The sequence below is a fragment of the Pieris napi genome, chromosome 1 (assembly GCF_905475465.1).
Source record: "Pieris napi chromosome 1, ilPieNapi1.2, whole genome shotgun sequence".
NCBI lineage: Eukaryota > Metazoa > Arthropoda > Insecta > Lepidoptera > Pieridae > Pieris > Pieris napi.
Window position 1 is genome coordinate 13,943,673 of NC_062234.1, and position 22,326 is coordinate 13,965,998.

The 22,326-nt window shown below is 34.6% G+C and overlaps 1 protein-coding gene across 4 annotated transcripts in view; it reads right to left on the minus strand.

Moving 5' to 3' along the window:
* LOC125050973 (sodium channel protein 60E) overlaps positions 1–22,326 on the minus strand; it is a 132,943-nt gene that overhangs the window by 73,326 nt on the left and 37,291 nt on the right. For all 4 annotated transcript variants that reach the window (XM_047651090.1, XM_047651082.1, XM_047651105.1 and 1 more), the window contains exon 2: positions 19,235–19,759. In XM_047651090.1, the coding sequence (XP_047507046.1) occupies positions 19,235–19,699 (465 nt within the window). In that variant the 5' untranslated portion in view covers positions 19,700–19,759. The remainder of the gene's footprint in view (positions 1–19,234; positions 19,760–22,326) is intronic.

Genomic DNA, 22,326 nt, shown 5'->3' on the forward strand with positions numbered 1-22,326 from the left:
CCAACTCTCAGCTACACTCTCAAACACATGCACATACACACCCATTTACACATACACATTCACTGATACTTAATGTCTTATAAGACATAGTTGTAACACGAAAATTACTTAAAATTATAGGGTCGGGACTTAAGTGTGAGGACTAGCGAAAAATGAATTTTATCACAACCCTCTTGTCATAAATAAAGTTTGTATTGTTATTAGAGCAGGCTGCCTGGAACAGATAGCTTTTAATCGATAATGCCAAATACACTGAGCTTTTCTTGAGTCAAAGAAATGTAAGTTGCATGTATAAGTATAAGAATTATTTACTAAGTTTAGTCATCTTTGATAGATAATTGATAAATTTTAATAATTACGCTTTACTAAATACTTTTGTAAGGCTACACTAAAAGCTTAAGTTCTAAACTGTATTCAAAACGACTCGTATTCATATTTATTCAAAGTCTAAACGATTTAATCACATCCAGTAAATGCGATTCCGTGTTTGCCGTTGGCTAAAAGTCTTTCCACTGCACCACATGAAACATGCATGTCTCGACACCGCATTAAATGACGTAACTCTAACACTTTGGCACGCTAAAACGAACTCTGTTTTCACAAGCTAAAACATATTTTTATTTTACACAAATTACAATATATCCACGACCATAAATAGTCCAATGTTAATCGCGAGTTTATTGAAAAATCCGGGCCAGATTAATTCGTGAAATTTGTTAGACAATGCGCCTTTTTGTGTTCGACTTAGTTCATTGTTTGTTCTTCGCATTGTAGCTTGTTCTGTTTTCCATAATTTTTACGCCCGTTTTTTCAGAATGTTTCTTACTAAACATTTCTTCTTACAATGTATTCTTATTATCTTTCAAACCTTAAGTCATAGAAATGCAAACGTTTCACTGTTGGTATTGAAAACTTTGTTTTAAAATAGAACAAATGCTTAAAAAGTTGGTCTATTATAAGACAAATCAAATGTAATTAATAAATTTTGGAAACATCTTTGGAATTACAAAAGGAAATTTTGATCAAGTTTATTGATGGTCAGATTTTTGAATATGCTCAAATATAGTTAAAATATTAGTTATATATATTATTAATGATAAATTTGCAGGTGTGCTGCGTCAATTACAGCAATTAATTATTAAACATTATTCACAGCTGCACGTTACATTGATAATGATATAGTGATATGATCGAATGCCGAAATCTAATATTAATGGTAATGAAAACGCCAATGGTAATTAACTACGTAATTTTTAATGTAAATCTAGATTTCACCATTCAGATATGTAATTGACATATAAGTATCATCACTCGATACGTTTATGCGACAACACAAAAGATGGTTTCTTCTTTATGTACGGCTACAAAGCAACAAAAACATACAATGGCCGACCTGGATCGCAGTTTTTGTTCTGAGCACCTAATTCCACATAATGCAGGGAATCTCTGCAATTGGATACGCCTAGGAAAATATGCTTAAATGTTATCTCGAAATTATTTTTTAATATAAATAACATATAAAAACTTTTTACTAAACTGCAAGATTCGATGTAGTCTGGGGATACTCGGCGGATAAAAAATCTGTGGTAATTGGCGCCAAAATAGAAAATTAATTACATATAAAAGTATTATGTACATGGACCAAGTTGCGAGTTTTAATTAGTCAATTAATATTAGTTTTTAATTGAGTCGAATTGAAATATAAAAATTACTAGATTTTACGGTCGGAGAGAGAATTTTAACTCAGTACAAATCTAATCTGAAAAACTCCAAATTTAAATAAGGACTTTTCTTAAAGTTGAGCGAGATATAATATACACTATTAAATCATCATTGGACTCCTTACCGCTCCATGAACTTTGATTGAAAGGTTTCTTCTGAAGGTTGAATAATGTCCATACAATAGATTAATTATAACTATTAATTGTGTTTTGTTAATGACAGCTGCCTGCGTATGGTTTCTACGTACTAAATGACTTAATGAAGTTGTCATTGTAAAACAGAAAATCACCATATTGTTTCATCATGGATCAAATGCATAACCAAGTTTATTTGTTGATACAATATAAAGTAGAACTTTTAACAAAAAATATCTCTTTATTTCGTTCACGTTTCGAGTGGATTTTAGCTTAATAATTTTTTGATAAAGATTTTTATAGAAAGTGTATACGTTGTAAGTGCATAAATAAAGAACAAAGAAGCGTGTATTCTTCTATTACAGATTTTACTCCTTGCACTTTCTTCTTTAACCACTTTCTTAAAAACCAAATTTTCACTAACGATTTACATTAATCGTAATTAATTACGATAACGATTGACAAAACTGTATAGTGTATATGTCACCGTAAAATTGTAAACACCGTTAGATTGTAATCTATCTCGCGAGATTATAAACTGTCGAAAGATTGTGAACCTCAACGAACTGCTTACAATTTAACGTATTTTTATTCGGTAGTTATATGAAATTGTTGGAAAGTAAAATTAATCTGTAATTGACCAAAGAAGTTTGAATGATAACAAAGTTAGTGTAGTACAATCTACCAAATAATAATACGTTAAATTGTAAGCAGTAAGCTGAGGTTCACAATCTTTCGACAGTTTATAATCTCGCGAGATAGATTACAATCTAACGGTGTTTACAATTTTACGTTAACATATACATTTACTAACAATTTTAAACAACATCTTTTTAACCTGTCTATGCCGACACGGAAAGTATTCTTATTGTGCAACAATAGTTTAATTTTAGTGTTATGTAGAAATGTGTCAAGTACCTTTAACATGTCAAATAGAAGAGACTAGCTGCCCACGACACAGGTAATCCTAGTGTCCTCCACACTCACACACTAGTGAACTTTCTTTTTAACTAAACATCCTTTATTTTTTTCAAGATACCTACTATATATCTACGATATTTCTTAATTTCTTCAAAACTGGGTTCGGTTATGAAAATTTGCGTATAACAGATAACTTACATTTACACGCCTTTTATGTTTTAAAATAGTATATTGTTTAGGAATAAAGAAGAATTTATTGCTACGCTTAACTTTTGGGAAAACCAGCTTTTCGAATGCAATTTTCGTGTTTAAAGCGAAAAGCGATGAACAGTGATGTATAGTTTTCGTTGCACTCACTAGTTTTGATATTTTATCTTTGAACTTTCCATTGTCTTTGGTCGTACGAAACTTTATCGTTGTATATCGATATTATATTACTATGTGGAGCCAGCTGCCCACTGAAGTATTTCCGAACCAATTCGACTTAAGGTCCTTCAAGAAGAAAAAGAAGTGCGTACCTATTCTTAAAAGGCCGGCAACGCACTCGCGAGCCCTCTGGCATTGAGAGTATCCATGGGCTCAACTGGTAAATTTATAACAGAATGCCCTTTCTGTAATCGGATGGGTAATGAGTATCCCAGAATTCTCCTATAAATTCTCATAAAATCTTGTTAAAAACGCAATGTCATTTTATATTATCAGCTTAGTAAAGCACTGATTAGTTTGTATATAGGAGCGCAGTGCAGCCATAACTTTCGGTTTATGAACTTTATGTTCATAAAAGTTCACAACGCATCATAAACCCGCGGGGTGTAGTTCTGTTACATAAAATACTGTAAGGAAACTTGTAACTTTGTATGCAATTAGTTAGTATAGCCTATGGTACTGTAAATTAGGTAGTTTGTGAATGTGGATTAAAATTATTTTTTTATACCATACTGAAAAAGGATTTACACATTTCTCGCATCAAAAGCGTGTGGGACTCGACTTCAATCAACGAAGGAAATCCAATTATAAGATAATAGATAAACAATTTAAAAAAACGGTTTGGTAAGATTTAGTTTTGTTTTAATCACTTATTTTATAGTTGTAGGCTTGTTTATAAATATTCTGTGATCATTTGTTTTATTACATAAATAATCCATAATAATTAAAACACATTCTTTATGTATAGGGCACCTCTCGTTCAAATTCTTCGCGATTTTACCGGATTGAACGCAGCTTATCCGGAGCTGAATATATTCGGTAGTGGGCTGATCGGTTTTAGAGAAAGCATTGTGGGGTGCCTTTCTTGAACCTAATTCGCTGTTTTGCTGATGATTTTTCTTTTTTTTCTGCTTTAAGTACCAACAAATTTCTAATAATTTTATTTTATTGTGTGCTTATATTATCTTGTATATGTTTTAATTGTATTTTTTTAATTTTTAATTTACTATTTTTTTGTAAAACTTATGTTTACTTTAATTGTCATACATTTTAGATGGAAGATTTTGTAAAATAATCAGTATATTTAGTACTATGCATGATGTCGTAAACTTAATAACTAAATAAAAAAAAATTAAAAAGAAGTATGTGGAAGTTAACAATGCATCCATTTTCCATAAAACAATTATGTAAATTTGATGCGAATTGAATGCGAAACAAAATTCAAAGTAAAAAGCAATAAATAAAAACAAATGATGGCGGAGTAATTAGTAGATTTCAACGGAGATACCGATGCCGATAGCAAATTGAAGATTTCTGAGTGCACTTCAATTATTCCCAATGTCTATACAACGGCCTCCGAATGAAACACTGAAATTGTGGTATTAAAATGTTTTTGAAACTCGCTCTGTTTTTATTAATTACTAGCGCCCGTGATTTCGTGACAAAGGTTTCTGCTTAGTAACTCAAATAAATAAATTAGCTTGCATCACCGTTGATAGTCACACAAAAATATACGTATTGCTGCGTTTGATTCAGTACAACGTGGAACTCATGGTAGAAAGTTGTAAGGGTGTTTACAGTTAGAAGGAAGACATTACACACACATTGAAAAATAATATGCCTTTTATAAGGTTATTTCTAGTCGTAGGCACATATATAACCACCTAAGTATGGTTTGGCCATGTGGAATAGATGAGAAGCGGCTTACGAGTAGTATATACAGGGGAACCGTGGATGATGGTTGTGAGTGAGGTGGAGGACTAAATCCAGGACGTAAAATTGTTTTTTTTATTTAAATGGGTAAAACGGGCAGAAGGCTCACCTAATGTTAAGTGATACCACCGCCCATGGACACTCTCAATGCCAGAGGGCTCACGAGCGCGTTGCCGTCCTTGAAGTATTGAAGCTTCCAGTATTTCGGGACAGTGCCGAGCGAGTACATGTACCGGAAAAGTCGAAAAGCCTAAGACTTAGCCCACTCGGAGCACAGGAGCACAATTACGCAGCACAATTGGGGGGATGCCGTCAGGCCCACTCGACTTATGAATGTCCAAAGAATATAGAGTTTTGCGGACAGCACGTTGGCAAAATCTGATTTCCGGCATCGAGACAGAGAAGAGACAGGTCAAAGGTACCCAAGACCGACGGTAATATGGTGAATTTCATGAAAGCGGGTTAAAACAAGAGAGTTAAAAGGATAAAGGTGAGTCTATCAATACTGTACGAGCCAAGTACAATAAATGTAAATGTACGGCACATTTTGCTCACTCAAGACTTTCTTAGTGATGATTCCCTATATACGTGCCAAGGCTCGTACATTTTGCTCACTCAAGACTTTCTTAGTGATGATTCCCTATATACGTGCCAAGGCTCGTACATTTTGCTCATTTACAAGCATAACGATTTCCTATGTACGTAAGTGCCCTGGCTGTACAGTTTGATCACTTATAAGCATGACGATTTCCTAAATCGCCGGAGTTACATCCTGAGAGCACATCCTTATTTCGCTCATATTCTATTGTGTTACGCGAGAGATAAATACAGAGTAAGTCAAAAATTGTCTATTATTTTAAACACCCGATGATCCAGGAACCGTACAAATACAGTGAAGGACATCAAGTACTACTAATTATACAAAGACAAATAAATTTAATTTAAAAGAACTTGTATTTAAATGTTGTATTTACACAATTACATTTCCAGTTTGGCGGTCGTGTAAAATTGTTTCGGCTTGATAAACAAGCAATTAAAGTTCACAAAGGCTAGGCCCCGGAGGTTCGCGGTTGCAGAATCTTGTCACCTATTTTAATTCACGCCGAGCCACTGCAGAATATTAAAGACTATTCATACCGACCTAGATACTGCGGAAGTCTTCGTAATAGGGACACAGCTTGTGTACTGCGTTTTCTAACCATGGTTGACGATCGTAATTAATATTATCGATAACGCTTTAATGCTTAAATTGAATAATGTTTGAAATTGGAACTTCAAATTCGTTTATGAAACATATGAACGTCAATATAAAAAATGAAGGTCTGAATTTACATTTACAGCATTACAACTACCAGTTCTCAAATCAAGGGCGTAGAGCGGGCGAGAACTGGAAATTTTAAAGAACTGCAATTCACACCACCATGCGTTTCGTTGCAAATCATGCTCCACTTGACATATAGAAGCAATTAGCTATAATAATAAAGTAACAAACAGGGCACAGGACAGGAGGCTCATCTGATGTTAAGTGATACCTTCTACCATGGACACTCTCAATGCCACAGGGCTCGCAAATGCGCTGCCAGCCAATTAAAAATTGGTACGCTCTTGAATGACCCTATGTCGAAATGGGTTGGTAAATACTTCAGTGGGCCACATAGAAGTTGTGCGCGGCAAAAAGTGCCTTAAAGAACGCGCAATAGTCGAACGACGGACGTCGAGGTGATACGGGTGGAATTAAGTAAATTAAGCATGTCACACATAAAATAATAAATTTAAGTATTTTAGAAATTGCAAAATAAAAAGTAACAAGCGACAAATCGCTTATTAAATTACAATTGTATGAACGTATACGACTACTATAAGTAACGAATGAACTCTTAAACTGGACAGTTATTTTTCAATTATTTCACCATTAAAATGTTACCATTATCGCCGAGTACCATAGGCTAAATTTTTAATAATTTTGTTCAAAACTAGAACAGGCCGCTTGTGAATAAGAAAAATAAAACTTAAAAATATCTGATTGTTGTACCTATCTTTTTTATTACAATATTTGTATAGGTGCTGCACCCACGAACATCGCTTCACTCTAATATGATTTTTTACTAAAAGCGTCACGACACACGGCTCTAAAATCAGAGGTAATACCGGGGAAGTGGTGGGGAGCACTAGATGGCTTCCTAGATCGCCTCGTGTGTAGGCAAATCAAACCCAAATTTGAGTTTGCTACTCCAGATTCGAATGAGCCGATTTCGTCCCCACCACCATTGTCCCGATATCGCCACTGATTTTAGGGCCTTGTGTACGCTTTAAGCCTACCTTTTATTAGCTACATACCATCACATGGAACATTTTAATATGCTATTGTAGAGACAGTAATTTTTTCCCTCACAGTTCAAGGATTAAATAAAAATACTCAAATTGGTCCAGCCGTCTACGAGTTTTGCGCGTAGAAACATATATTGCGATCCTTTTCAAATTACCTTAATTGATTATGCCTTAGTAAAATAGAATGCGAAAGGGTATAACGTAATCAAATACAAAGGTATCTTCCATCCAGTCGTTAAATATTAAACTGAAGAAACATCATTAAAAATTTACAGATTCGGGCAAAAATAATTCCTTCTTTGCTGTTACAATGGAATTTTGACTGGGAAAATCCTTAAATAATATTTCTCGCTTTAGAGAATAAGCTGAATTCCACCCTAAACACTGATTCAATTTTAGCTTATTAAACAATTTGTGTTTAATTTGTGCAAACTTAAATACATTTTTAATGCTTACTATCTTAATAGAACATAAGGATAGATATTTTAATGCTTTTAACTAAATGTCCTTTTTAATATGTATTGTACGAGCCAAGGGCTATTCATTTTGCTCACTCAGGCTTTCTTAGTTTTATAAGCGTGGCGATTACCTAAATCGTCGGAGTTACGCCCCGAGAGTATAGCCAGACGTAGGCACTCTCTTCAACATTTCATTATTTCGCTTATATTCTGTTGTTGACTTATATTCTGTTCTGTCTATATAACAATTAGTCAGTGGTACATGGTACCTGTTTATAACAATTTTTTGAGTAAAAGTAGGTTTAGTATTACAACTAATCAAACACAAGTCTTATAACTGTCGCCGCACACGGGCCACACGCCACAGCCACAAACGCCGCCACGAGAAGCTAGAAGCGGCTACAAAGGTAGCTGAACCGCGCGACAGCCACTTGTGGCCGGTGGTCGACACTTGCGGTCGGTGGCTGCTACTTTTTTTAACCCTTGCCTTCAGTATCATAATGGACTCTGACGAAGAAGGTTTAATTGTGCTACTGTTGATAAAAAGACGTCGTCGTAGAAGACGAAACCGTACTTATTGGATACATCCAATTTTAACAAATGTACACAAATGCAACGAACATTTCGATAATCTTTTAAACCATCCTAAAAAGTTTTTCAAACATTTTCGTTTAAGTATAGGTACGTTTTGGGAACTACATGCTCTATTATATGCTGGATAAAAGCACCACGACACCAACATGCGGAAAAGTATCGGAAAGACTAGACTGCTAACCGCATTTGCGGTTGGCAGGCATGGCGGTTGGTTGGAGGGTTGGACGACATGGCATGGCTTGGCTTTGGCTTTGGCTTTGGCTTTGGCTTTGGCTTTGGCTTTGGCTTTGGCTTTGGCTTTGGCTTTGGCTGTGGCTTGGCAGGATGTGACTGGCGACATCACGTCCGTTAAACTACCTATATGAACCACAGACTACGTGCGTGCGTTACCGTCAACTTCAGGTTAACTGAGGCAAGGGAGAGAGGGGCGCGGAATCGCGCGAGTGGCGTGTGGCGGCTTTTTGTGTCGGCGTTTAGTGGCCGGTGCGAGCCACAAGAAGCAAGCTTCGACGATTTGTAGCGTGTGGCCGCCACCGGCGCCACCGTGTGCGGCGAGTCCATATAAAATGTATGAAAATTACAGGAAATATGCCAGTGGCGGCGTTTTGTGGTTGTGGCCGGTGGCCCATGTGCGGGGACCCTAACTGTCGCCGCACACGGGCCACACGCCACAGCCACAAACGCCGCCACGAGAAGCTAGAAGCGGCTACAAAGGTAGTTGAAGCGCGCGACAGCCACTTGTGGCCTGTGGTCGACACTTGCGGTCGGTGGCTGCTACTTTTTTTAACCCTTGCCTGCAGTATCATAAGGACTCTGACGAAGAAGGTTTAATTGCGCTACTTTTGATATAAAGACGTCGTCGTAGAAGACGAAACCATAGTTATTGGATACACAGAAAGACATTAAATATCTCCTCACCACGACAGGTCGGTAATCGACAACCATTGAACTATACATGATGAAGCATTTGGCCTCAGTGAAAATATGATGAGGCCATATTCTGGAAAATATTTGGACTTGGACAAAAAGGTTTCAATTATAGGTTAAGCCGTGCCAGACGTTGCATTGAGTGTACCTTCGGCGTACTAGCAAACAAATGGAGAATATTCCATCGCCCATTAAACACTTCTGTTCATTTCTCTGAAGACATTGTGAAATCTTGTTGCATTTTGCACAACTTTATTCGCAAAAGGGATGGTTTCAATTTTCGTCAAACTTTGAAAATAGTGGGACTCGAAAATATACAAAATACAGGCTGGCCAGTAACACGAGATTTCTTCCCAGGCCTTCACTTTTTCTCCTCTATTACTAAAACTATCACTTTTTGAATCCCAAATTGCAGGACGGGATTGTATCTCTGATATAAATAATTCTATATCCATATTTATCTACCTATATGAAACACAGACAACGTGCGTGCGTTACCGTCGACTTCAGGTTAACTGAGGTAAGGGAGAGAGGGGCGCGGAATCGCGCGAGTGGCTTGTGGCGGCTTTTTGTGTCGGCGTTTAGTGGCCGGTGCGAGCCACAAGAAGCAAGCTGCGACGATTTGTAGCGTGTGGCCGCCACCGGCGCCAACCGTGTGCGGCGAGTCCATAAAATATATGAAAATTACAGGAAATATGCCAGTGGCGGCGTTTTGTGGTTGTGGCCGGTGGCCCATGTGCGGGGACCCTTAGTCATTTATTATGCGTGACTGTGCGAGTGTGTGAATGGGTGTGTGTGCGCATGTATTTGAGAGAGTAGCTTTGAGTTGCTAGAAGCGTGCGCCGTGTGTGTTAGTTTGTGGCACCTCAGAGTCATGCCTCTATAGATTCGAAATCCAATTCAGCTAGCGTACTTTTTATGTGATTTGCGAGTTTGTATCTGGATAGTTTGACCATCTCAGAATCCATAAATTGGGAAATGTTACGTAAAGAAGCGTTTGCCAATCACAGTCCTTCGTTTTGGCGTCAGGAATACAAAACGTATGTTCTTAGATATGGATTTGTTAATCTCTTCCGAAACAGTTAATAAAGCTTATATTACAATAATGTATGCGATTCTATATGAATAAAGTTGACATAACATTTTTCGCTTTAATGCAAAACTTGTAATACAACTTGGAGGCGATGAAGTCGTGTAACAAAACATATAAATCTCTTTAATGTAAATTCTCAGTCTCGGTTAGTTTCTCCGAGTCGAGAGCACGACGCCACCCACTTTTCAATTTTCCAAACTATTGAACCAGCGCTTTTAGTCGTTCGTTGAAAGCTACTTAATCTCTAACCTCTAGAAGAAGCTTTGACTTAAAGTTTGATTAATGTCTTCAAAGTATTCAGTCATAAAATCTCAAACAAATTGTGCATAGTGTGAATATATTTCATAGAAATAAAAAAATACCGAAAGACCAAAACTAACCGAAGATTTTTAGTTTAATCAGATTTATGAACAAATTTAATATGATACTAGCTGCCCCCGCGAACTTCATTTCTACTTAATGTGATTTTACTTAGCCTACCTTTTCAGTACATACCTACCAACATGAATCATTCTGCTATGCTAAACCGGAGACTGTTCGATTTTTAGCATACAAAAATACATACAACCTTTGATTTTCATCTACCCTCTACGATCAACCCCTATTTTCTGATAAAAGCCATGAAGCTGAAAAAAAAACATAACTTGAACTCTTAGGTTTATATAAAAAAATCACAAAAAACCTAAAAAGTTTTCATTCCGGAAAACCGAATAGTCTCTGGGGTAGCAAAATGTTCCATGTTGGTATGTACTAAAAAGGTAGGCTAAGTAAAATCACATTAAGGAGAAACGAAATTCGCGGGGGCAACTAGTTTCAAATAAAAAAACGTGATCCTTATTTATGTCGAACCACACTTATTATCAGTTAACAGTTATTAAAAAAGTGATAGTTTCATCCAAAATATCAAAGCTCAACAACGCTAACGGAAATTTTATCGGAATTTATTTGTAACTTTCAATTAAAAACAAGCTGCATCGAACGTCAAATGATTGATCGAATAAAAATTCAGGTTTTGTGTGAAATTATTTTATATTCTCGTGAATCGGAAACGTTGGCGTTTTATTTATTGCAAACTTTTGTAAAATAATTCAAAACATTTATTCAGTTATTCAATCTAACTTTTTTTATTTCAATCGTAAATTGTTGCATGAAACAGATAGTAAGTCTGGCCGTCTTACCTAAGACAATATTACTTCTACCTCACGCCTTTAGCTTCCGACACCTTAAGGTTAACCATTCAGTAAAAGTGCGATAAACAAAATCTTTGCAAGAATCTTCTACTTGATTTATTTTAAATTTCTCTTTTTATATAGTAGGGATTGGAAATTGGTTGGAATAGATTCAGGCGAAACAATACATCTGTATTTATTCTAATATCATTTCAAATTTAAACAAACATTTTTTAGTTAGAAATTTGTATATAGTTATATCCGAATATTCTGGATAAGGAATAACTTGAATCAAATAATGTACAGTAGCAAAGCAATCCCCAAATATAATTGCCACACTTTAAAAAACCAAAAATGTATTAAAAAACGAGGACACGGAATAATCGAGAAAACATTACTTAAATTATAACGTAGTCCGTTCAACGCTTAAAAAGCTTGTTAAATTTTTAAATTCGTGAAAACAAAAGTAACGAAAATGTGAATAAAAATGCTGTGAATTATAATATACAGTGCGGTGCTTTTGATGCATATTTTCTACGTGAAATGGCGCTAATTGCAAAAAGCATTTATATGAATGTACTGCGCCTTAATGCTTCCGTACAATTTTACTTTATGTTTACTTTCCATGCTTTCACAGTTTGTCTACTCATATGAAAAATTGCGCTTAATTTTATAGAACAGGAATACGTTCTACACAGAAGTGTTTTGTAAAACGGAGTTTTAAAAGAAACTTTGCATTGTATTCCATTTTAAAAACCAATCAAAGATCAATCAAAAAACGATTATTTGTATTATACCTTCGATGTTGTATGTAGCATAGTATTGCACTCATCAGCTCATTAATTTAGCGGCTAGCTTCATTTATAATCTTTGTGACTACTCAGTTATCCGTTACGCTATACCTACGCGTTATCGTATACGCTATTTAAGTTATTACCTCAAGAAAATTTTTTTGTTACTTTCAAAAGTCTTAAAAATTATTGCTGATTTTTTTTTAGCAATTTTTTTAATTTCATGACATCTTCATTGTTAACTCAAGTAATTATATCGCGGTATCTGCAATTGTGCTACATTTTGTGATCGTATATAAAACAAATATAATTTTTTGTTATTGTCTTAACCACTGATAACATTACGTTTTAATTGCTGTGTTTTGTCTAAATAAGTATATGTCTTATTTATTTTAGCACATATTGCTTAAATAAACTAATTCAATTTATTTTCTCACAGTGATTGCTTTGCTCGTAAGCGATGAGGGCGCCTGTTGTACTCCTTTTCATTTAATGTATTTCTGTACATTCAGAGTGTTATTAAATAAATATTTGAAAATCGATAAAATACTGAAGAAATTCATCTCTCTTTTAATAAACCCGTCACAAACAATACCAAAATTGAACCTCCAATTCAAGCAAAAACTTGGTCAAATATCGGCAAGTCACAAAGTACTCAAGTACCGCCAATGACTATCAGCGTTTTAACACTTTAAAGAACAATAGCTTGAGTGTACTAAAGACGTGAAAAGAAAATCTACTCCACAAACAGATCAACTTAAACTTTAGCACTGAAATTCAAGTGGTCTCATAGTTGAGTGCCATGAATCTATGAATGTTGGCTTGGACGTGGTCCAAAACGTTGCATTTTGATTTGAGGTGTCGCGACCTTAAATATAGGCTCAATTTATGAATGTTGATTTACTGGAGTGGTTTTTATACACAATATTAATAAATAAAAAAATAAAAAGCCTTTTATTTCCAGTATTTAAAGTTTACACTTCTTACAATCTATTTTAGTGTTAGTTCATATAGTTTAACCTGTTAGTATAATTTCTCTTTCCTTTACTTAATTGTATGTGTACCTAAATATCTATATTTTTTTTTTATAAAGTCTTTATTTTATTTAATCTACTGGAAATCCAAAATTCACAATATTAGTACACATTAAAGTTTGCGTGTTTATTGTATCATTTATAGTAAAGTAGAAGATTGCGTAGTGTTATTATTGTTGCGTCTATAATTCCCATTAAATCAAATACCATGGGTTGTTTGCGGTATATCTACATAGATTTAATCTAAAATCAGATCCGACATATACATGTGATCTACAAACAAGTCACACAGTATTTGGAGCCTTCAGATGAAACCTGGAGCAATAAATCGATATAAGAGTAACTGCCGAGGCCTGAAAAATTAAGAAGCTTCAGATCGCAACTGGAAGATATATGCAATAAAAAAGTACGTACTTCTATAAGTCGTTTTCAGGCCGGGTTCAGGCCATGTGCTTTGCCTAACACACGAAGGAAGTCAACAACACATTCCAGACATAAATTCTACCAACATAGATCTTAAGAAACTATTGTTACTAACTTACTAATAAATCAATGGACTGTATTTCTCTGATGAATAAAATTATTATTATTATTATAGTATAAATGACAACTTTTATAATTCTTTAAATAATTTTAATTTATGTCTGATGAATATATAAATTCTACTGAAATTAAGATATTTTTTGCACGTATTTGTTTTTATATGAATTTATTAAAAAAACACCTAAAGCAAAAAGGAAATTTATATTCCGAGCACGCGCTCGCCCCCATTTGTTTTTTGCGAAAACCTCTTCGAAATTGTTTGGAAGAATAAAACTTAAGTATGTACTCTAAAAGTTTATTATAGGACCCAGGCTGATGTTACTTCTTGATGGCTTTATGAAATTTATTATCTTGTAAGCTGTTGTTTTGATCGTAGCAAAGTATAGCGGTTTCATTAACAAAATTTAAGTGAATATTTCTTGTTACTACAGGTAGTGAGAGAATTGTGTAATAAATTTAATAATTGATCATTTTTGATAAATTTAGTAAATATTTAAATCATAATTTATTTGAATATTTTTTTAACATAGGTATTTTTTTTCTAGACTCATTTCTTAATGTCCGATGCATGTAATTTTCTACGAACCATTTGATTCTACCCTAAATTAAAGTTCTTATATTGTAATTGATATAAAAGAGTCTTGCTCCAGTAAATAATAAAAAAAATCAGTGGCGCTACAACCGTTTTTAGGTCTGGGCCTCAGATTTCTGTATCTGTTTTATGATCATTTGTCATAGGCAAGTATTTGATCAGATTCCTGTGCCTAACACACGCCGTCGACTTTTTGGGTCTAAGGCAAACCTGTTTCCTCGCGATATTTTCTTTCACCGTTTGAGCGAATGCCGCACATAGAAAGTCCATTGGTGCACAGACGGGACCGAATCTACGACCTCAGGGATTAGAATCGCATGCTGAAGCCACTAGGCCCTCACTGCTCTTAGTTAGGAATATCTTCAGTTTAATTATCACAACAGTGCAATTGGGAATATGAGGGAGTATGTGCTATTGGCAAATTTAATTGCCTGCCACTGAAATGACATATGACACCGCAGTTTAACGAATTGACCGTTATACCTGCATAAAACACGGGTTTTATCATTTTAAATTAAAATAATACTATTACTGTGATTTAAAAACTAAAACTGGAGGAGAAATTTTCATCATGGCGGCTGTGTCCGTCACGAAAATTAATTCAGGGTTTTGTGTGTGTATGCTTTTACACTTATTTTAAATAATATCTCTATCTAGCCTATTAAGATTATCCATAGCACTAAACCCACATCATGAGAACACACACACACGCACACTTACCCTCACGTACATGTCCTGACTTACAAACCAACACACAACACATCGGAATTATACTGAGTTAGAATTTTTCTTTCATAAGTTTCTAAAATGTTTGAACCTTTTTGTATATTATATATTCCATCTTTGCATTAATATAAGTTAGCTGTAGAGATACGAAAAAGATAAATATCTTAATTATTTTATATTGATTGCACTGTAACATTATTTATTGCGGTCAAAATTTTAATTTTGGTAGTGATTAGTAGTAGTTTTTTTCCAGTCCAGCCATATTTTTTACTAAAGTCGTGTTTTAAGGAACTTTTAATATTATTAAACGTATAAATCGATCGTTTGTATAATATTAACACCTTTAGTGAAAGCTAGAGTGAAAATCCCGATCAAACGAAGCTCCATGAAATGGCTTTTGCATTTACAAAAGCGATAGTCGCAAATACTCGATGTCCATTCCTTTGAAAGGTCCACGATAAGCCGCAAACAGAGGAAACATTTAGATAGCTGAGTTCCACTCAAATGGCTATAGCCTCTAAGTATCATATATAAAAGTGAAGAGCATTGCTTGCAGCGCTAAATATATATATATATTATTATTCCTATATTTATCACAAAAAGAAAACTAAAATTGGACCTTAAACAAACGACAATAAATACTTAATATTTTACCCAAATTAATTAATAAAATTGTAACCAATACTTTATTAAGAAATAGTCTAAATATAGTTATCACTCATTAGAAATCTGGACTGGTATACATGTCATTTGTCATTGCTGTGTTGCCAGTACTGGCCATTTACATATATTACCTCATTTATATTATTTATTTTCTACAATAACAATAACAAAAACGTATCTGATATTTTATATAATGCAAATAATTTTTATTTTGTAGCTCATTAACTAAATTGAAACAAACGTATTTATCATCGTTAAACTTGAAAGCAAGAGTCAGCAACGCAAAATGAAAATATTTCCTTTTGTGCACTGCAATAGATTAGGTGCGACGGTTCAACAAATAAATCCCTATTTACATTGAATTTTCTTTCTGTTTGTGCAACAGGTAAGCGGTCAGCCGATAAGCTCTGACATCCGTATCCGTTTTGTGAACTGTGGTTAACACAAATAAGTCTTTCCAAAGAAATTTAAACGATAATATAGAACTAGTATTTTTGTATATCAAACATGAGGGGTTTTTTGATTATTTCAGTTCGTAATCATCACCTGATGTTAAGTGATACCGCCGTCCGGACAATCTCAGAGAGCTCGCGAGTTGCCGGTCTTTTAAGAATTGGTACGCTCTTTACTTGAAGGACCCTAAATCAAATTGGTTCGGAAATACTCCAGTGGGCAGCTGGTTCCATATAGGTGGTGTGCGGCAGAAACTGTCTTAAAAACGCTCACTTGTGGAACGGCGGACATCGAGGTGACACGGGTGGAATTTCGTATTCTGCCTGCGATCTGATAAAGAATGTATAATATGTGAAATAGAACTAAGTAATTTTAGTGTACGACCAACCAGGCTCCAGAAGATAAACCACTCCTTATATGGAAATTGTAGGCGTTTTTACAACAAACTCCCAAGCGAAATTAGAGTATTATCACTAAATAAATTCAAAGCCCTGGTTAAACGTAAATTAATCAATAAAGCGTTTTATAAATTTGAGGAATACGTAAATGATCCTAATCCTTGGGATTGATTTCAGCTCCAGTTCAAACAATTTGTATGACAATACTTGGCGATTAAAAAGAGTGGCGGAAAGTTTCTTGCCAGTTCTTCTTACCCGCTCTACGCCCTTGACTTGCGAACTGGTAGTAAATGTAAATTTACAATTAATTTAACTTGTTAACGTTCATAAGCGTATTTGTTTACCTATATGAATAAAGATAGTTAGAGTTTGAATTTGAGTTTGAGTTTGAAACTCAGCTACAGGTTTTAATTCGAACAACTTTTCTGAACACTCTTCATGGTAAATGAGGTAGAAGATGCATAGTGACCCCACATCTCTACGCAACGCCAAGGGACCAAGCTGCTCGGAAAGATCCATTTTTACGATGTACATTAGAATTTTAATTATCTTTTTAGATTCAGAAAATGGAGGAATTCAGGATCTCATAGTATAAATTAAACATAGCACAACGTCTTTGCCGGTTCTCAAAGAACTCATATTTTACTTATTGTCACCAGCGATCTTCAGTGAGCCCATACCCTACCCTATGTAATTGTAGTGAAAGCTTCACTACATTTACATAACACATTATTTATATAACAATCAAGGGCGTATCTCCCGTAACTATACATATTAACTGAATTTTAATTATACATTTTTATATATATATAATATAATACTTAAAATAAATATTTAAATGTATAACTCAAATATTCGGATCCGTAACCTTTTTAAAAAACATACTTTTTATAGACATAAATCTATAAAATACATCTTGTTCCAGACCGATTAAGAGACATTACGACCGGAATAGCTCGCAATTTTAGCGTGTAACGGCGTAACATCGTACGCAAAGTACGAAACATTTGCGGTGAAACAAGTGCTTACAACATAACTTTTTATTGTGTATACGTGAAAGAATATAATTGAATATCAGATCTGGAATATTTCTCAGTACCTACAGAGAACACCTAAATAAATAGTATCTGTATATAACTTCATTCCGTTATAGTATAGATCAGTTGACTAAAATATTGTTTGAAACATGAACAGCTCTTTGGAACTAAACGGAAGAAAGATTACATCTCTTTATAGAATTTGATATTGAATAGCATCCAACAGTCTAGTTACTAATACCATAACTAACCCAAAATATTATGAACTAAGCAATAGAGACACGGAGGCTTAGTAGTTGCGACAGCTATTTTTTTTTTGTTGAGAAAAAGCTTGCCAACGCTTGGCACACTAAGACATTGGTAAAAACAAACACAAAATACAATTTTTAATGTGACAAGCACTTATAGGCAAACATGACATACATATAGAGATCATAACCTATTATTAAACAAAACAAACATTACAAAAAAAACAAAACAATTACTTATCAAAGAAAAGATTCTAATTACAAAAAACTAAACAAAAATCCATTTTATAGTGTGAGGGGAGCAACTATGTATATCCAGACCTAGCTCGTTTATAAGAATGCTTAATCTGGACATCGTTGAGCTTTGACCACAACGCGTTCTACGGAAAGGAGGGACAAATGGAACAATGGGATGCCTGGGGTATCGAGAGGGTACACATAAATTGGCAATTGCATAATTTTTAATACCCAATAGTCGTTTAGCATAAATACTAACTGTTTTATGGTCCAATTACATTTTCATAAATGCCAGTTTTACAAAATTAGAATTTAAAGACTTATTATCACTTCGATATATAATAGGAAATAATCAGGAAAGTTAAATAATTCTGGACAGATATTTTCATTCTATTTATCGTGAATTCCAAAAGGGCCATTGACATACGAGATATCTCTTGCTTCACTAATTGCTTCGCCCAGACGAAATCATTAAACGTAGGTACAAATATCATATCGCAAGTTGACGGTGGAACATGAGGTCAATCCACTCTGTACATTGTACAATCAATAGTAGGCGAGCGCTATTTCTGTTTTTATATTTAGTTTAGCTTTAGGTTAATTTATTGTGTTTTACTTAAAGCACTCATTTCAATTGCTAACATATACAGAAATCTAAGGCAATTTTTTAAGAAGTGTTATTGCACACTTTCTTATGTTTAATACCCTTTTCAGTCATTAGTTTAGTTTTTAATTGCTTATTACTCTTTTGTTAGGCTAAATATTAATGTTGAATTTTGTCTTTGTGCAGAGATAACTTCTAAAAAAATATATTAATTGAATAAAAGGTCTTTATAATAGAAATAAGAGTCGAACAAAAAGTACAATGTTAACGTACTAAACACTACACCTGGTTAAAGAATATACTGTGTTCAAAAAAGTTAGATAGGGACAAAACATATAATATCTATTTTAAGCTTATAATAAATTATAAAAAGTGATGCTCACGAAGGCGAATATTATAAATTTATTTAGGAACTAAACTTACCTCATCATAAATAAAATTATCGATCTCCTCGAGCGGTCGTCCATACAGCTTGGGCGGGAACGGTTCATATTTCCTAGGCAGTCGAGCTCCGTCTTCCACGCTAAGGCGCCTCCGCGGCATGAAGCCAAACTCCCTGACCAACTGGGCGCCCCGGGACCCAGCTCGCTTGGCTGACTCACGCGTGAAAGGCGTGACCACCGCCCTAGGCTCATCACTACGTCCCGGAGGTGGCTCTGAGAACGTGACATCCAAGGCAATCCGCAATTCCTCTCGGCGTGGCTTCTCGCATTCCGTATCGAGGGCATCCTTGGACTGTGAAGCTACCAGGGGCGCAGCGGCTTCGGGATTAGTAGCTTCAAGAGTCCGGACTATCTCTCCGAGGAGGCGAGACCCGTCTATCTCTTCGCCTGGCGAGTGGAGCGGCGCCGGAGGCGGAAACGAGAACCGCCGTTCGTCTTCCTCCATTACGTGAGCTCCATCGCCGCGGTCCGGCTATTTTCGAACTAATGACGCCATTGCGGCCACCTAAAAAGAATAAATTATTATTGTTTATCTCATTAGACTTCTGTGTCATACATTTTGTTTTTACTGTTCAAGTGATTTAAAGCAAAAACAACGAGCATGACTGGTATTTGTAAAATCAAAGCGAAAGATTTTCCTCCTAAATTCCAATCACATTGAATAAATCTGCCAATATATTTAAGTACCTAATGTTTATGAAACTAACATATAGTGTACGGTTGGGGTGCTTTAAATAAAAGAGTATAAGCGAAATAATGAAATGGTATTAGCAATTAAAGAAAAGCGACAGAATGTAATGTAACAGTCCACGAGGCGTAAGTCCGACAATTTATGAAATCGCCACGGTTATAAAACTATGAAATCCTGAAAATGAGTGAGCAAAATGTACAGCCTTGGCTCGTACAGTTAGAGACTATGTCATTAGAGAACACGATATTATTTGTTTTATTAGAATGGCAACACCACGAAATATCATAGACGTATATCATAGTGTCTAAGTGAATTTCTCAGTAGTGCGTTGGATCGATCGTAGAGTTCAGTTGCTCTCTGAACGGCGTCTTTAAAGTAAAACCCAAATATTGTACGACGATAGTGATATACTTATTTGGCTAATATTAATCGCTTCAAATCTGCGACATATGTACGAACAAATTGAGCGCAATTTAATCGTAATTGTACCTTGGGAAATTGGCTTTCTTGGCTTTAACGACGACGTATATGAAGTACCTTTGCATCATCATAACCTGATCATCTATAAAGAAATAATTAATGAGACATAGAAAAGTATCTGATACAATCAGGGGGCTAATACAACGTACAAATTAAAATCTGCATTTTTACGTATATAACTTATTTTACACTACTCAATATATTAATCCAAATTAAATTTTGTGTTCGGGTAATTAGCCCTGGATATAGGTCGCAGCAAATACACCGTATTTATTTAAGTAGTTGTTTATCGCCGCAATAACTATATTTCTCGGAACTTAATCACAATTCAATAGAAACAGCGTTTTAAATCGAATAAAATACAAAAAGTACACATCGTTAAACAGAATGCGTGGGTTGATTCACATAAAACTGGTATTAATTGGTGCGTACACATGAGTAAATTATGTATCGCGTTATAGGAAATTGTATTGAAATATTCAAAGGGGAATAAATTCAATATCGGTCCCTGGGTGATGCACAATCAAATCCTTTCGACGTATGTTCAAAAAAACTTTAACGTTAACATAATACTTATTTAACACTCACTTAAAGTCATATTTGCTTAAACAATTTACGTTAACCATTTTGTATTTGGCGAATCGTCACCGTATGTGTGAATGACGTCAAACAGAAACTCAAGCCACTCAACAGTTTCAGTCTGGGCACTTAATGGTACTGTATAAAATTTACCCTTGATTGTCGAGTAATTTGCCTTTGAAGATTTTTACACAAGTACTACGAAACGAAAGAAAAAAGTTTTCTAAGAGAATTCAATGTAAGAATAAAATATTAGACGGAATTATTTTACTTTCAATCCGTTTTTTTTTTGTTTGCGGTTTTTGAATTAAGATACGCTGTACGAAATTGCAATGTTTAAAATATTCTTATTTAAACTATCTATGTAAGACATAAATGTACTATTTCTTTTTAATCAACTACATGCTCCTGACTCACGTTGGAAATTTAGATCAAAGCCATAGCGTTGTTTTCACGACGTTTTCCTTGTACACAAGAAAAAGCACAGCTCACTCACGCTCTCAAATTTAAACATATATATGTAATATTAAAATTATATTTTATATATAAAAGCGCATAATGCAAAAGGCGTCTTACAGAATTACGAGATCTCATAACAAAAAAGAAGCAAGTCTTAAACGTATTAAGATACACATTTTCCGCTATTTTTAACTACGTTTACAATACTTCAAAGCTTTTACGAGTTGCGAAAGATTCGCGTCGTTTCTTGCACATTTTCTTCGGTGCACTTATGAGCGTGGGTTGAATACAAAAGATAAATCAAATGGGGCGAGTGCGGGGTGAGATGAAATTCAATTCTGCGGTGTGATAAGTAGTTCCTACGCTTTGTTCTTTGTAGTGCAATTTCGAGGCGTTTGTGTGTAAGACTAAATATAATAGTATAAGGAAGTAATAACAGCGACTTTGCAGTCTTTGATATTAACAATAAGGAATGGTAACAGTTAGACATTGATGAGGAAATGTGACATGCCACAAGAAGTCACGGAACTGTAAACTTCTTAAATTAGAATAAAAAAGGATAATAAAATTGTACTGTATTCTAGAGAAATATATACTATGAAAATAAAGTATTACATAAATTAAGCAACGTAAAAATAACATTCTTTGTATCTAAACCTAAAAACCTTAAAAAATATAATATAATAACAAATAAAAATATTTAAAATGGTAAACCATTCATTTTCATATTCTGTGGGCCTTTTGCCATGTTGATATTTATATCTTATGTCCGGGAGTTGAAGTGTAATCATAAATCATTAACAGAATCGCACATTCGTGAAAAAGTCCGTGACGTTAATAGATTGTATTTTTTGTTCTTTTTA